The 15,123-nt window shown below is 41.3% G+C and overlaps 1 protein-coding gene across 2 annotated transcripts in view; it reads left to right on the forward strand.

Moving 5' to 3' along the window:
* Positions 1-15,123, forward strand: part of si:dkey-22o22.2 (neural-cadherin) — a 276,496-nt gene that overhangs the window by 208,856 nt on the left and 52,517 nt on the right. For both annotated transcript variants that reach the window (XM_048530230.2, XM_048530231.2), the window contains exons 18-21: positions 4,468-6,085; positions 9,205-9,298; positions 10,121-10,305; positions 13,405-13,637. In XM_048530230.2, coding sequence (XP_048386187.2) covers positions 4,468-6,085; positions 9,205-9,298; positions 10,121-10,305; positions 13,405-13,637 — 2,130 coding nt within the window. The remainder of the gene's footprint in view (positions 1-4,467; positions 6,086-9,204; positions 9,299-10,120; positions 10,306-13,404; positions 13,638-15,123) is intronic.

The raw sequence follows: 15,123 nt of genomic DNA on the forward strand, positions 1-15,123 counted from the left end.
ACCCTTCATCAGAGAGGGGGATGGGGTGAGGGTTCTGGAATAAATAGGGAGAGAGGGGGAGGCGGACTGAAGATGGAGAGTAAAGATGATAGGTGGAGAGAGTATAGGTGGGGAGGTAGGGAGGGGATAGGTCAGTCCAGGGAAGACGGACAGGTCAAGGAGGTGGGATGAGGTTAGTAGGTAGATGGGGGTGCGGCTTGGGGTGGGAGGAAGGGATGGATGAGAGGAAGAACAGGTTAGGGAGGCAGAGATAGGTTGGACTGGTTTTGGGATGCAGTGGGTGCAGGAGAAGAGCTGGATTGGTTGTGTGGTGCAGTGGGGGGAGGGGACGAACTGGGCTGGTTTAGGGATGCAGTTGGGGAAGGGGAGATTTTGAAACTGGTGAAGTCCACATTGATACCATTAGGCTGCAGGGTTCCCAGGCGGAATATGAGTTGCTGTTCCTGCAACCTTCGGATGGCATCATTGTGGCACTGCAGGAGGCCCATGATGGACATGTCATCTAAAGAAAGGGAGGGGGAGTGGAAATGGTTTGCGACTGGGAGGTGCAGTTGTTTGTTGCGAACTGAGCGGAGGTGTTCTGCAAAGCGGTCTCCAAGCCTCCGCTTGGTTTCCCCAATGTAGATGAAGCCACACCGGGTACAGTGGATGCAGTATACCACATTGGCAGATGTGCAGGTGAACCTCTGCTTAATGTGGAATGTCATCTTGGGGCCTGGGATAGGGATGAGGGAGGAGGTGTTGGGGCAAGTGTAGCATTTCTCTCCCTATTTATTCCAGAACCCTCACCCCATCCCCCTCTCTGATGAAGGGTCTAGGCCCGAAACGTCAGCTTTTGTGCTCCTGAGATGCTGCTTGGCCTGCTGTGTTCATCCAGCCTCACATTTTATTATCTTGGATTCTCCAGCATCTGCAGTTCCTATTATCTCTGATACTAAGTTACAGAAGAGATTGACCTGAAGCTAAGATACAGCCAGAGGATTAAGAAAGGCACTTTGGAAGTGCAGTGTTGGTCCGAGAGGACAAAGGATCAGGATTGAATAGAGATAGTAGGAACTGCAGATGCTGGAGAATCCGAGATAACAAGGTGTAGAGCTGGATGAACACAGCAGGCCAAGCAGCATCAGAAGAGCAGCTGAATAGCATTACTTGGTACTTTGGTTATATGATTGGCTGCTAATTATGACCTAACAAACTGTAAAACACTTTTCTTGCATGGTAGCAACGAACTAGCATGTGCCATTATCTCACCAAATTAAAATTCTGTCTGCCTTCCCGTTTTATTTGGTGGTGTTTTGTGATGTTAGCAACTCACCAACAATCAGAAAGTGTTTTTTTTTTAATTTCCTTATTCAAATCCATCATAACATTGAGTAGCTTTATCTGATCCACAGCAGCATTGTATAAAGAGCTTAACTTTTTCTGGAATCTCATCCCTAGTATAATCGGAGCATCTGTCTATAACCACTCAATGACATTTTCATCCCGAAAGTAAATCCAACACTACCTATTAAACAGCCAAATATCAATCACTTATAAAGGTTCCACATAAACACTTAGGGTTGATTCTTACATATTTTGGCTGAGTTTGAGTTGCATTAAATTTTTTTGAGGCCAAGTTGTGTCTTACTAAACCCACTACCTATCCCACCTCCACAACACCCCTCTCTTCTGATTCTGTTCTCATGTTACCATGTACCATTCCCAGAATAATTTGCTGTTCACCGGATATCTGCTGAAAGACCGAGATCTGCGCAATCTTTTAAAACCCATTGTGCACCCGGGCAGACACTGCCAGTCTGGAGTCACCCTGCACATTTTCTGACTTTTGCCATCTGGAGGAATGCACAGCACTGTAGGAAGAAGGTCAATGTTCTTATCCACTCTATTAGGGTAAGGTCACTATCTGATACCTCACCCACAGTGTATCTCTGCTACTGTAGCCACAACTCAGCAAGGCTCATGTTCCATCATTCTCATTATTGCCTGCAGCATCTTCCTCACTCACTGGCACCCACCAAACCAATGGTGCATGCCATCTATGCTGCCTACTCATTTGCTCTTGACTGAAGCCTGCTGACAACTACGACAAGTTCACTTGCTTCATGTCTACATTAAACAGCAAAGCAAGACTGAAGTAATTAGAGATTGATGCCTCTGGCTGAGAGCATACTCTGCAAAAGGGCAAAGCCAGGCAGGAATACTGTGGGCGTCCAGGTAAAGTCAATGTGAGTGAACGCTATGACAGAGGTGTAGCCTTGCCTAGTCCATAGTAGGGAACCCTAAGCACACAGTGTCTTTGCAACAGCATTACAAAGATAGTTGCCTGTGCAGCCCGAGGTTGAAGTGCAGAAGTTTCCTGTAATTGGATTAGTGATGTGCCTTGAGGGTTGTTAGAGGCTGGCATAAGTCAGATGCCAATATCCAATGGATTGTGAGGTGCATGTAGCCAGTGTCTACAGAGTGTACCCTGAGGTGTTGGTGCTCAGCATCCAACATGGATGTCCTTCGAAGCAACTGAGCTAAATTCGCTAGGTACCTGCTCTGGTTTCCATGTTAGGAGGTCTTGATGCATTGCCTGGCAAGTTTGATCAGGTAGAAAGCTGAATATTGATGAGGGGGGTTGTGTCATCAACAAGATTTTTAACATCAATAATTCCCTCTTCATTGGCAATTCACCACTGCTGATTGAGAAACTTGTCACACAATTTGTCAATAGCATAAGTGATGGAGCAAGATGCTCCTGATACCAAAATCGGCCTCAACAGACTTCTGGTCTAATTTTGCCACATATTCCACAATAGTCCACATCGCTGAGGCCCCAATAAGATTAGTAACATAGAAACATCAAAAATAGTAAGAGTAGGCCATTCAACACTTCAGCCTGCTCCACCATTGAATATGAATGTGCTTGACTGTCCAATTATTCCTGCTTTCTTCCCCTCCCCTTTAATTTCTTTAGCCCTAAGAGCTATATCAACTCCTTCTTTAAGAGATTCAATGTCTTAGCCTCATCTGCTTTCAGTGACAGAGAATTCCACAGGCTCACTGTTCTCTGAATGAGGAAAACTTTCTTTATCTCTCTCCTAAATGACCTACCCTGTATCCTTGAACTGTAACCCTTGGTTCTGGACTCCAGGGTTATTGGAAACATCCTTCCTCAGTGTTTGCCGTATATTGTCCTGTTAAAATTTCGTAAGTTTTTGTGAGTCCCCCCATCAGTTGCTAAACTCTCATGAATATAGACCTAACTGAGTCAGTTCCTCTTCATACATCAGCCCTGCCATCCCTGGAGTCAGTCTGGTATACCTTCATTGCACTCCCTCCATAGCCAGAATATCCTTCTTCAGATAAGAAGACCAAAACTGTAAACAATATTTCAGATATTCTTCCCTCAAGTTTAGTTCACTAACTACAGAATCTTTGTGAAGGTTGTCACTGCTGGATGTTGTTTTCCATTTCCTATTAATTCTAAATGTACATCCGGTGATCCTACCTTAGCTTATTTTAAATTAATGAATCTAGGATGAATTACATGTTAATTTCCAGCGAGTAAACTTGAGTGGGAAGACTAATTTTAGGAAATCCATCAATACCACAGTTTGTCACAAATAATTCAACTCTGTAAGAAACTGAGAGATTTGAACAAATGAAGATCTGATGTTGTGGAGCTGTCGATGTGATGAGATTGTTGTCAGTTTATTGGAGTTTAAGATCTTATTCAAATTATTTGAATATTGAACATCTATGATTTTTTTTAAAAATCTCATTATAAACTTTTAAATTAGCTATTACATTGGGGCTAATGAACAAAATGACAGAAAATTTTGATGCAGTGAAAGATCAATCAAAGTGTTGATAATAGATCGTGTGCAAGATAACAAGTTACTTATGGGCAATAAAATGTTTTGGATGTTAAATGTAAAGTACTACAAACAATATACTGTTTGATGTTCCTAACCGGCAGAGGCATTTAAATTCATACCCAAACATCCTCACCTGGTGATTTCACAGCACTACCATTATGAAGCACTGAGCAAAGATCAGATGTTTCCCTCCTGAAGGGAATCAACAACAGTGATTAAATTACACCCCATGCATGCACTAGTGATGAGGAGGGATTGACAGAAGCCCGGAGTGATGTGTCAACTTGCATTTTTAACTGCAGTCCGTATGTGTTGAGGAAGATGAAGTAAGGAAAGGAGGTTGGAAATAAATGATCAAAAATTTATTTGACATTGAAAAAAAACACTTTCCATATCTTTCTTCAGGAATTAATGAATAAATTGAGAATTGGGAATCAGGACCATTAATTTTTTTTTCTGTTATCAGTGTGCTTAAGTAGTACTGCTCTGTACTGTACTGTGCAAAATGCTAACAGATTTAATTAGTTCTGGGGATTGGTATCAAGAAGGCAATAATGATTCTCTTCAAAGTGATCTTTATACTCTTCTTCCACTTCTGCAGGTTTCAGCTACTGATCCAGACCAAGGGGCAGACCCGAGTGCCTTACGTTACTCCCTCCATGGCCAGGGGGCTAACAGTGAATTTACCATTGATGAGCTTAATGGCAAAATCTATGCAAGAAAAAAATTAGACCGCGAGGAACGATCTATCTGGCGCTTCCTGGTTCTTGCCACTGACGAAAATGGTGAAGGACTCACTGGTTTTTCTGATGTAATTGTTGAGGTGCTCGATGTAAATGACAACCTGCCACTCTTTCTGTGTGCTTTTGACGGCTGCTTCATCGGATATGTTTCAGAAAATTCCCCAGCAGACACTTCTATTATGGAGATGATTGCGACAGATTTAGATGACCCCAAGACTGGGAAAAATGCTGTTTTGACATACAGAATAATCCAGAATGTTCGAAATGAAATTAACCTCAACCTGTTCTCCATCAACTCTTCCACCGGCACGGTATACACTGTGTTGGGTTCTCTGGACAGAGAGAAAGTAAATAAATACCTAATTGTGATTGAAGCTCGAGATGGAGGTGGATTGACAGGGACAGGGACAGCCACCATTTTGGTTACTGATGTGAATGATCATGCTCCAGTCTTCACACAAGATCTCTTCAGAGCAAAGGTTTCTGAAAATACTGAGATCCACACCAATATTCTTGTTGTTTCTGCCTCTGACATGGATGAGGGAGAGAACGCCCTGATGACCTTCAGTATCATGGATGGCGATGAAGATCATAAATTTTTCATTGAAACAAATCAAGTCAAGAAATTTGGCACAATCAAATTGAAGAAAAGACTGGATTATGAAAAGTCTCATGAGAGGAGATTCAATTTAACTATTAAAGCAGAAGACGTGGACTTTTACAGCTTAGCCACCTGTATCATTGATGTGGAGGATTACAATGATCATACTCCAATCTTCTTTCCACAGCTTTATGAAGCTGATCCACTGCTAGAAGATGTCTTCATCGGCACTAGAGTTGTCCAGGTAACGGCTGTCGATTTGGATTCTGCCCAGAATGGAAAGTTTACCTACAACATCACAAGAGATTCAGATCCACATGGGCAGTTTTCTGTTGACAGCAACGGATGGGTAACAATAGCCAGAGCTCTGGATCGTGAGTTAATGCCACAGCATCACCTTGTGGTGCTGGCCACTGACCTGGGAAGTCCAGCTCTAACTGGAAGTGCAGGTGTTGTTTTAACTGTGCTTGATGTCAATGACAACGGGCCAGAATTTGATGTCCTTTATACACCGATTGTCTGGGAAAACACAGCTGCACCCCAAGCAATCCAATTCAATCAAACATCAACATTGATGTACGCCAAAGACAAAGATAGCCCAGTGAACGGAGCACCCTTCTCGTTCACTTTATTAACTCAAGACAGCCATTCTTCTGACTTCGCCTTGAAAGACTTTGGCAATGGCAGCGCTGGCCTCACAGCACTCCGTATGTTTGACAGAGAGGACCAAAAGATCTTGTACCTGCCGCTGATTATTACTGACAGTGGATTCCCACCCATGAGCTCCACAAACACTTTAACCATCACCATTGGAGATGTGAATGATCATCCCCATTCAGCTGGTTTTATGGAATTTCTGGTTTATAATTACAATGGTAAGGAGTTACTCCATAAAAGGCAAAGTGATCTCTACAGAGACAATATCCAGCGTCCTTTGATGAAATAACACTTATAAACTATCAGTGATGCCGAGGTAGATTTCCTAAAACCAATAGTTGCCACTGCTTCCCAAAGAATTTAATTACCTTGTACGTAAGAAATAGGAGCAGGCCCAGGCCATTTGCCCCCTCAAACCGTCACTACCTTTCAACAAGAACATGGCTAAATGGCCCCAGGCCTCAATTCCTCTTTTCTTCCAGATTATCATCGCCCTCATCTCCTTGACATTTCAAATACTATGTATATCCTCTTTAAACACTTTCAGCGACCTAGCCTCCACAAGTCTCCAGGAGACATAATCCCAGACATTCCCCACCCTCTTGGAGAAGAAATTCCTTTATGGTTTTAAATGAATGTCCTGTAATTATGCCCCCTGGTTTGGGATTCCTCCTCTAGTGAAATCATTTCTGAACAACTACTGTATCAAGCACTCTCAGGATGTTTTATGTTTCGACAAAATCACCTCTCAATCTTCTAAACTGTAGTGAATGTGGCCCAACTTGTTTAGTCTTTCTTGATAAATCGACCCCTCCATCCCAGGAATCAGCCCAGATAGGCTCTTTGAACTGCCTCCATTGCCAGTATGTCCTTCCTTAAATACAGTAAATAAAATTGTACAGGATCTATCAACCTTTTATGTCCTAATCACAGCTTGGCCTCCCTCTTATTTTTATATCATCAGCAGATTTGGATACATTATGGTCAGACCCATCTTCAAGTCTTTAATATAGATGGTAAATAATTAAAGTCCTAGGACTGATCTAGTCGCAATGCACCAAATGTATCTTTCCAATTAGAAAAAAATACCCATTAGTGAAACTTTCTGACTTCAATGTATTAACCATGCATAGTATAATATCAATCCATGCTAATACAGTATCCTCAATACTGTGAGCGCCTATCTTGTGCAATGATCTTTCATATTTTGTCTTATAAAATACATTCTACAGCTCCAAATATACATCTACAATTTCCCTCTTTGTCAACTCTACTGTTATGTCCTGAAAGACCTCTAGCAAATTTATCAAATGCGAGTTCCCTTTCAAAAAACCATGATGATCCTGTTTGATTCTGTTAAGGTTTTCTAAGTGTCTTTCTATATTTTACTTAACAATAAAACTCCAGCGTTTCCCCTAAATAACTGGACTATAGTTTCCGGCTTTGTGTCTCCCTTCCTTTTTGAATAGGGGCATCACATTAGCAATTTTCTAGCCAGCTGGAATCCTCCCAGACTCGAGTGAGTTCTGGAATATTTCAACCAATGAGTAAGATCTCTGCAGCTATTTTCTTTAAATCCCTTGGTTCTGGTGAATTGTCTGCCTTCAGTTCCATTGATTTGTCAAATACATTGTTCCTCATTTACGAGATTTTTCCTCCTATTAGCACCTTGATTCTCTGTTATATTTGGACAGATGGCAGCCAAAACATGCTTCTAAGTGAAACAGAAACACTGATGTGGGTCTAATGGGTCTAATAGCCTGTTTCTGTGCAGTAAATACAAAGCAATTTGTAACTCACTTTTACGTTAATCACCCTTAATTGTGCCATGTCCTTAAATTCAGTATTAAGCTCTTCATCATTACTGCAAGCTCCTTCTCAGACTTGGCACCTCTTTCCTAATCTGTATTTGTCCAATTGTAAGGTTTGGACTGAACATTGGCAACTGTGACAGTAATGTTACAATTTTGTGAAAACACTCACAGTCCAGACTCTAACATGTAAAATAACCATTTATATAGAGTTCAAGTGCTGATACCTTGAGCGGTGGAGGGATGGGTCACAGTCCACAAGGGACAACATAATCTTACTCTGTTACAAGTGGTTATGTAGCTTGACAGTTACTGCTCTTGATCAAGCATGGGACAAGGTGAGGAGATAACTTTTCATAACTATCACAGCCTGCGCAGGGTTCATGTACAATAGGGTGTCCTCCTGCACCATACTAGCCACTGTGTAACCTCCGAGATGAGGAAGAATAAATTAGCAAAATCAGAGATGATTTTCCAAAAAAATTCACATGATGTGGTTGTAGCAGGTTTGGCCAACATTTGTTGGCTATCTCTAATTGCCTTTGAGACACCAGGATAGGGCCATTTTCTTGAATCACGGAAGTCCATCTCATTTAACTTTTGTGTAAGGATTTGCTTTATCATAGAATCCTTACATTGTGGAAACAGGACCCTCCAGCCCAACAAGTCCATACCAACCCTCACAGCATCCCACCCAGACCCATCCCTCTACAATCCACGTATCCCTGAGTTCTAAGAGAAATTTGGCATGGTCAATCCACCTGGCCTACGCATCTTTTGACTGTGGGAGGAAACTGGAGCACCCAGAGAAAACCCACAAGGTCACGGGGAGAATGTGCAGCAAACTCCACACAGATATCACCCAAGGGTGGAATTGAGCCTGGGTGCCAGGTGCTGTGAGACACTAGGTCACTGGTGTTAACCATTGAGCCACTGTGCCGTCCTTGTTTGGCTAGTTCTGAGCATCATTGAGAGTCAACTACATTGCTGTGGGTCTGGATTTAAAAAAAGGCCAAACTGGTGAGGATTTTCTTCCCATAGTGAACCAGACAGGCTTTTATCACAGTCGATCATAGTTTAACGGTCACCATCATCTAGATTAGGTGATTAGCTTTCAATTCCAGATTTATTTATTGATTAATTGGATTTATATTCCAGCAGCTACAGTGGTGAGGTTTCAAACTGTGTGCACCGAGCGTTAGCCCAGGTATCCTGGATTACTAGTTCAGTGACATTACCATTACACCATCATCTTTCCCAAATTCTTCGAACAATCCAGTTTTCCAAAACTGATGGATGTATAATCTCAAGCGATTGATTCTGTGGTTAATTTGTATTTATTTTGAAAATGCAACATTCCAAAGCTCTTGAAATTACGACATGGCGCATTAAATCTCTGAGCGCTGTACTTTTTGAAGGCCAGGTCACCTAAATTATGAATGCATTTCCGATCTCCAAAACTCTTATTTTGGAACATAATTGGTGTCTGAAGTCTCTGAAGTCGTGTGCTGTGTTGCTTATTTTAGGTTTACTTGGTGCCACTGAGCTGGGCAAGGTACAAGCGCCTGATCTCGATGACTGGGATGATAAAAGATACAGATTTGAAGGAACACCTCCAAAGTAAGCAAGTCTGCACATGTGTGTGACAATATGTGTGTGTCTGTGTGTTTATAAATGACAAAAAAAACAATGAAACAACATCACACTCTGTAGTACAGTATTACCATAAAATCATTCTTGTGTGTTGATATCCCACAAAGTAATTTCACACCACAGAAGCGGAACAGTTTCACTGTGGAACTTCTACTCATTTTAAAATTCTCTTATCAACTCCACCAACTTCCATGTGTTTACGTAATATTTACAGACAGCAGTTATGCTTGAAACCTCTCTGAGGCTTGTTTGGATTGTTTTCACAAGCTGAAAGCCAGATGTTCACACATCCACAGTTTGATAATCCAGTTTTGGGTTGTTGATCCAAGTAACTAGAATCTGAAGTAATGCTGTTCAGTTTCTAATCATTACACTTTTAAATTCCTCAAATTGTGAACAGGTCCACATGCATCTCTATGGATTTGTGGATTGACATATCCATAGCTTCATTCAGATACATGCAGTGTTGATCATAGCATTGTACCTGTGTGTGTAACTCTTTGTAATACACCCGCTTGAGTTCAGCATTGACAATCCTATTGGAATTGAAAGTTGTCCAGATTAGCTCACGTGATAATTTTTCCCACTGTTCCTAAAAAGAACTGTTCAAACTCCACTTCCAGAAAATCAGTCAAACTCAGCAACTCACCAGATGATGACAGTTTGGAACCTGAGCCAACAAATGCCAACTCAGAATAGAGAAGTGTAATAATATATTATGCTCATTTTACTAATTAATCATTATTAATTATTAATTAATTAATTGTGAAAAATGCACATTTATTTCAGAAATTTTGACCTCAATGAAAATTCTGGTTTCCTGAGTATTATTGAAGGCACACCCTCTGGAGTGTATAACTTTCAGGTCAAAGTTGCAGATGGCACCTGGCCAGATGTAATTTCAACAATAAAAGTCGTTGTCAAAGAATTGGAAGAAGATGCCATATATCATGCTGGCTCGCTTAGACTGACTGGTGAGAATCTAGCGATTCCTTGCAGTGTGTATTTAATCGAAGCATTAATGAAGTTTTCTTATGAATAAAACAATACTGGGGGGATGTATATTTCTTAAGTGCATATGAGCACAAGATATAATGAGAAAGACAGTTTAACCCATCTAGTCTGTTTCTTCCAGAGACCTTCTATACTCTAATATTAATAACTTGGATACATGGATCGAATGTACAATACCCAAATTGGCAGATGACACTAAAATAGGTGGAAAAAAAAGTTGCAATGAATAAGTGGAACTGACAAATGAATATCGATACGTTAGGTGAATGGGCCAAAATCTGGCTGATGAAGTTTAATTTGGATAAGTGTGAGGTTATTCACTTGGTCAGACGAATATAAAGTCAACTTATCATCTAAGTGGAGAGACACTTCAAAATATTTCCGTGCAGAGGGATCTGGGCGTCCTCATGCATGAGTCGCTGAAAGCTAGTGTACAGGTACAGCAGATTACAAAGAGGACAAATGAAATGTTGGAATTTATTGGTAAAGGAATGGAGTGTAAAATTAGAGAGATAACAAGGTGTAGAGCTGGATGAACACAGCAGGCCAAGCAGCGTCAGAGGAGCAGGAAAGCTGACGTTTCAGGCCCAGACACTTCTTCAGAAATGGTGGAGGAGAAGGGGAGTCTGAAATAAATTGGGGTGGGGGGGAGGCGGATAGAAGATGGATAAAGGAGAAGATAGATGGAGAGGAGACAAATAAGTCAAAGATGCGGGGATTGAGCCAGTAAAGGTGAGTGTAGGTGGGGAGGGAGGGATGGGATAGGTCAGTCCAGGGAGGATGGACAGGTCAATGAAGTGGGATAAGGTTAGTGGGTAGGAGATGGGGGCGGGCTTGACGTGGGAGGAGGGGATAGGTGGGAGGAAGGACAGGTTAGGAAGACGGGGACAAGCTAGACTAGTTTTGGGATGCGGTTGGGAGAGGGGGGATTTTGAAGCTTGTGAAGTGTTAAAGTAGAGGAGCAGGAAGGCTGACGTTTCAGGCCTAGACCCCTCTTGACCCAAAACGTCAGCTTTCCTGCTCCTCTGATGCTGCTTGGCCTGCTATGTTCATCCAGCTCTACACCTAGTTATCTCAGACTCTCCAGCATCTGCAGTTCCTACTATCTCTGTGACGATGGATCAACTGGACTTGAATATCAACTCTGTTTTTCTCTCTCGTGATGCTGCCAGACCTGCTGTGTTTTTTTAGCACTTTCTATTTTGCATAAAAGTAGGGAAGTGTTGTTGCAAATGTACGAGGCATTGGTGAGGCTGCATCCAGAGTACTGTGTAGTTTTGGAGCCCTTACTTGAGGGAGGATGTAATTGCATTGGAAGCAATTCAGTCCAGGTACACTAGATTAATTCCAGAGATGAAAGGTCTATTTTACAAGGAAGGATTGAGTAGTTTAGGCCTATATTCACCAAACCGTAGAAGAATGTGAGGAGTCCTAATGTGAGGAGGAGCGGCACAGTGGCCCAGTGGTTAGCACTGCAGCCTCACAGCACCAGGGACCTGGGTTCAATTCGAGCCTCAGGCGACTGTCTGTGTGCAGTTTGCACATTCTCCCCGTGTCTGCATGGGTTTCCTCCGGGTGCTCCGGTTTCCTCCCACAGTCCAAAGATGTGCAAGCTAGGTGGATCGGCCATGCTAAATTGCCCATAGTGTTCAGGGATGTGTGGGTTATAGGGGGGTGGGTCTGGGTGGGTTGCTTCAAGGGGCAGTGTGGACTTGTTGGGCCAAAGGGCTTGTTCCCACACTGTAGGGAATTTAATCTAATCTAATTGAAGTATAACAGATACTAAATGGATTGACAAAGTCGACATAGAGTAGATGCTTCCCTCTGTGGAACAATCTAGAATGAGAGGCCATAGTTTTAGGCTAAAGGGTAGCAGATTTACAACAGAGATGATGAATAATTACTTCTCTCAAAGAGTCATAAACTTGTAAAATTCACTACTCCATAGAGTGGTGGACTCAGGTCACTGAATAAATTTAAGGAGGGTACGGACAGATTTTTAATTAGTAAAGGGTTAAAGGGTTATGGAGAGGAGGCAGGAAGGTGGGATTGAGGTTGAGATTAAATGCATTAAATGGCAGAGCAGACTCAAAGGGCTGAACTGCCTGCTCACTTTCTTAGTTCTTATATTCTTACTTTCTAATTCTACCATGTAATCTATCCAGCCTTTTCAATTTGCTAAGAAGACATTCTTCAAAGATTTCTTGCCTGTATTCTGAAGGGAAATCATGGAAATTGCAAAATACCTCGCACTCAACATTGAAAAAAAACTCGACAAGTATTTCCGACAGTTTCATCATCTCCAAAGCTCCGTAACCACAATGTTCATAGTATTCAACCATCTCAGTATTTATCCATGTGGAGTAATCCCATACAAATACTCCTTAGATATTCATCCAGCTCATATTAAAGCAATTAATCAGCATTGATTGATTGGTTTAGCTAGAAGTTTATTCTCCATAGCTAATACTCTGAAGGGAAGCATTAATTCATATAAATCTCAAAGTATATGTGGTTAACTATTGAGGAGCTTTGTACTCCAGAGAGACAACTCACCACACCACAGTTTTGGTGATCTAGTCTCAACTGACAATCACACCTAGATATCTGTTTAGATAATAAACACTACTATTAAGAAAGTATCTTCCTTTTTTTTTGGCATTGCTAATGTTCCCTTGCTCCCTAGTTCAGAAATTATATCTGCCCGATGGACATTTTTTTTTAAAAAAACCAAATAAAATTGAAATCCAACTTCTGTTGTTCGAATGAAACGTACTCCCTGGAAAAGAAAATACAATTTCAGTGTCAAATTTTGAGCCCTTGGACTCTGACACTGATTATTGTTGACGTCATAAAATAGAAAATAGTCTACGGCCCTTTGTTAACCCTTACATTTTGAAAAGATTTTATGAGGAAATATCCTTTACAAATTTTTGATATTTTACATAGGTTTCAAAAGTGGTGAAGCTCAGAACTTAGTAAAAGTCACGTTATGACACTTGAAACAGGTTAACTTATGAATACACTCTTGAAGTAAAGTTGATATTTTTTTCTAACAGATACCACAGCAAAGGAGTTTATCTCCCAGTCAGCTGCTGCAGAGAGCAAATACACTAAACTAAGGAGAGTTTTATCAGAAATTCTGTCAGCACAGCTGGATAACATTCATATTTTCAGCGTCACGGATGTGAATGACCAAGTTAGAGAAGTAGATATTTGGTACGCGGCACAAGGGTCTCCATTTTACAAGGCTGAGAAAATGAACGGCAATGTGGCAGCTTCTAAAACCAGGGTATGTACTTCCTAAAACTTATGAAATATGTCATTATTTCACTAAGAGCTATGCAGCTATTTTTCATAAAGGCCCCAATGATACACATTTGCAAAGCTAGTCATTTTAATCGGCTGAATATATTCTGCTGGGTGGAGAATATAGAACACAAGAGTATAGGAACAAGAGTAGGCCATTCAGCCCGTCGAGCCTGACTCACGATTTAGTATGATCGTGGCTGATCAAACAGGTCAAATGTCTTTTACCTGCTCCATCCCCTTAGATCTGTATACTTTTGGTAACCAGAAATCTATCAATATCTACCTTCATCGCACTGAAAAACTGCACTTTTGTAGCTGTGTGCAGTAGAGAATTGTTCTACAAAAATGGTTATATGTTAAAGGGAGCTACATCAGAGCTTTTCTGTCATCTTTTGAAGCCATATTCTTTATTTTGTTGGCATCAGGCTGGAAGAATTCTTAGCAAACAATTGTGGAGATAAGTGTCAGAATTACTGCTGTCAATGAGGAGCTCACCGATCGATATTTCATACTAGAAACAACAAGTGCCACAATTTTCCATCCATTCATTTTAATGGTACTTTCCACTCCTTTCTGCTTGGTACTGCTAGCAGCTATGCTTTCTAGTTAGCTGGCAAATTTGTGAGTTGTTTCCTCAGAAGAAATCACCACAGATGACAACTTAATGCTCCAAGCAACTAATGTTACGGATGGCAACTGACACAGTTTCACCACAAACCCAACAACTTTGTTGCCAAAAATCTCAATGTGAAAACAACACGTAGCAATTCAAAGTAGTTCCCTTCTAGATAGTCAGTTAGTTTGACTGTAGGTCAATTAGATTCGATCTGATGGGATTGATCTTCTTCCTGTTGGATTTTACTTGGTGATGATCCTGGTCCTGACGAATTCCTTCTCATTGAGGGTTTTCAGCCTGATTCCCTTGCCATCTGATACTGCTGGCCATCAGATTGACTGGGAACACTTTGAGACAGAATTTTCTCCAAGGTGGAAGCAGACATCTTGCCTTAAAGCGACCAATGCTGTTCTCAGCGTGATGGGCTCATCACTGAACTTCTAGCCAGGCTAGGGAGAACATGTTAACCCAAAAACTTATTGCAGTGATTGTAACAAAGTTAACCAGCTGAACCTCATAGAATATGACTCCCCTAATTGGGGCTGTTGACTTGGTCTGATCAGGGAGACTTGGCTGACATAAAAAGAGTGAATGTCAGAGATACTGATGCTTGACTCTGTATGAGTTAGGAATGTAGTCAAGGACTGTTCTTGTGTGAATAAAGGGTGAATTGGTAACAGCCTCGGCGGAGTTATTTCACATCTTAATGGAGATTTATTTTTCATATTTAGTGGATTATAATTGTGAACAACTTTTAGCTAATAGCAACGTTGCATCAAAATTCCAACGTGTTTGTCTTACATTCTTCAGCCAGAGAGTGATGGGCTTGTGGAATTCATTGCCACGGAGT

This window comes from Stegostoma tigrinum, chromosome 5, assembly GCF_030684315.1.
Source record: "Stegostoma tigrinum isolate sSteTig4 chromosome 5, sSteTig4.hap1, whole genome shotgun sequence".
NCBI lineage: Eukaryota > Metazoa > Chordata > Chondrichthyes > Orectolobiformes > Stegostomatidae > Stegostoma > Stegostoma tigrinum.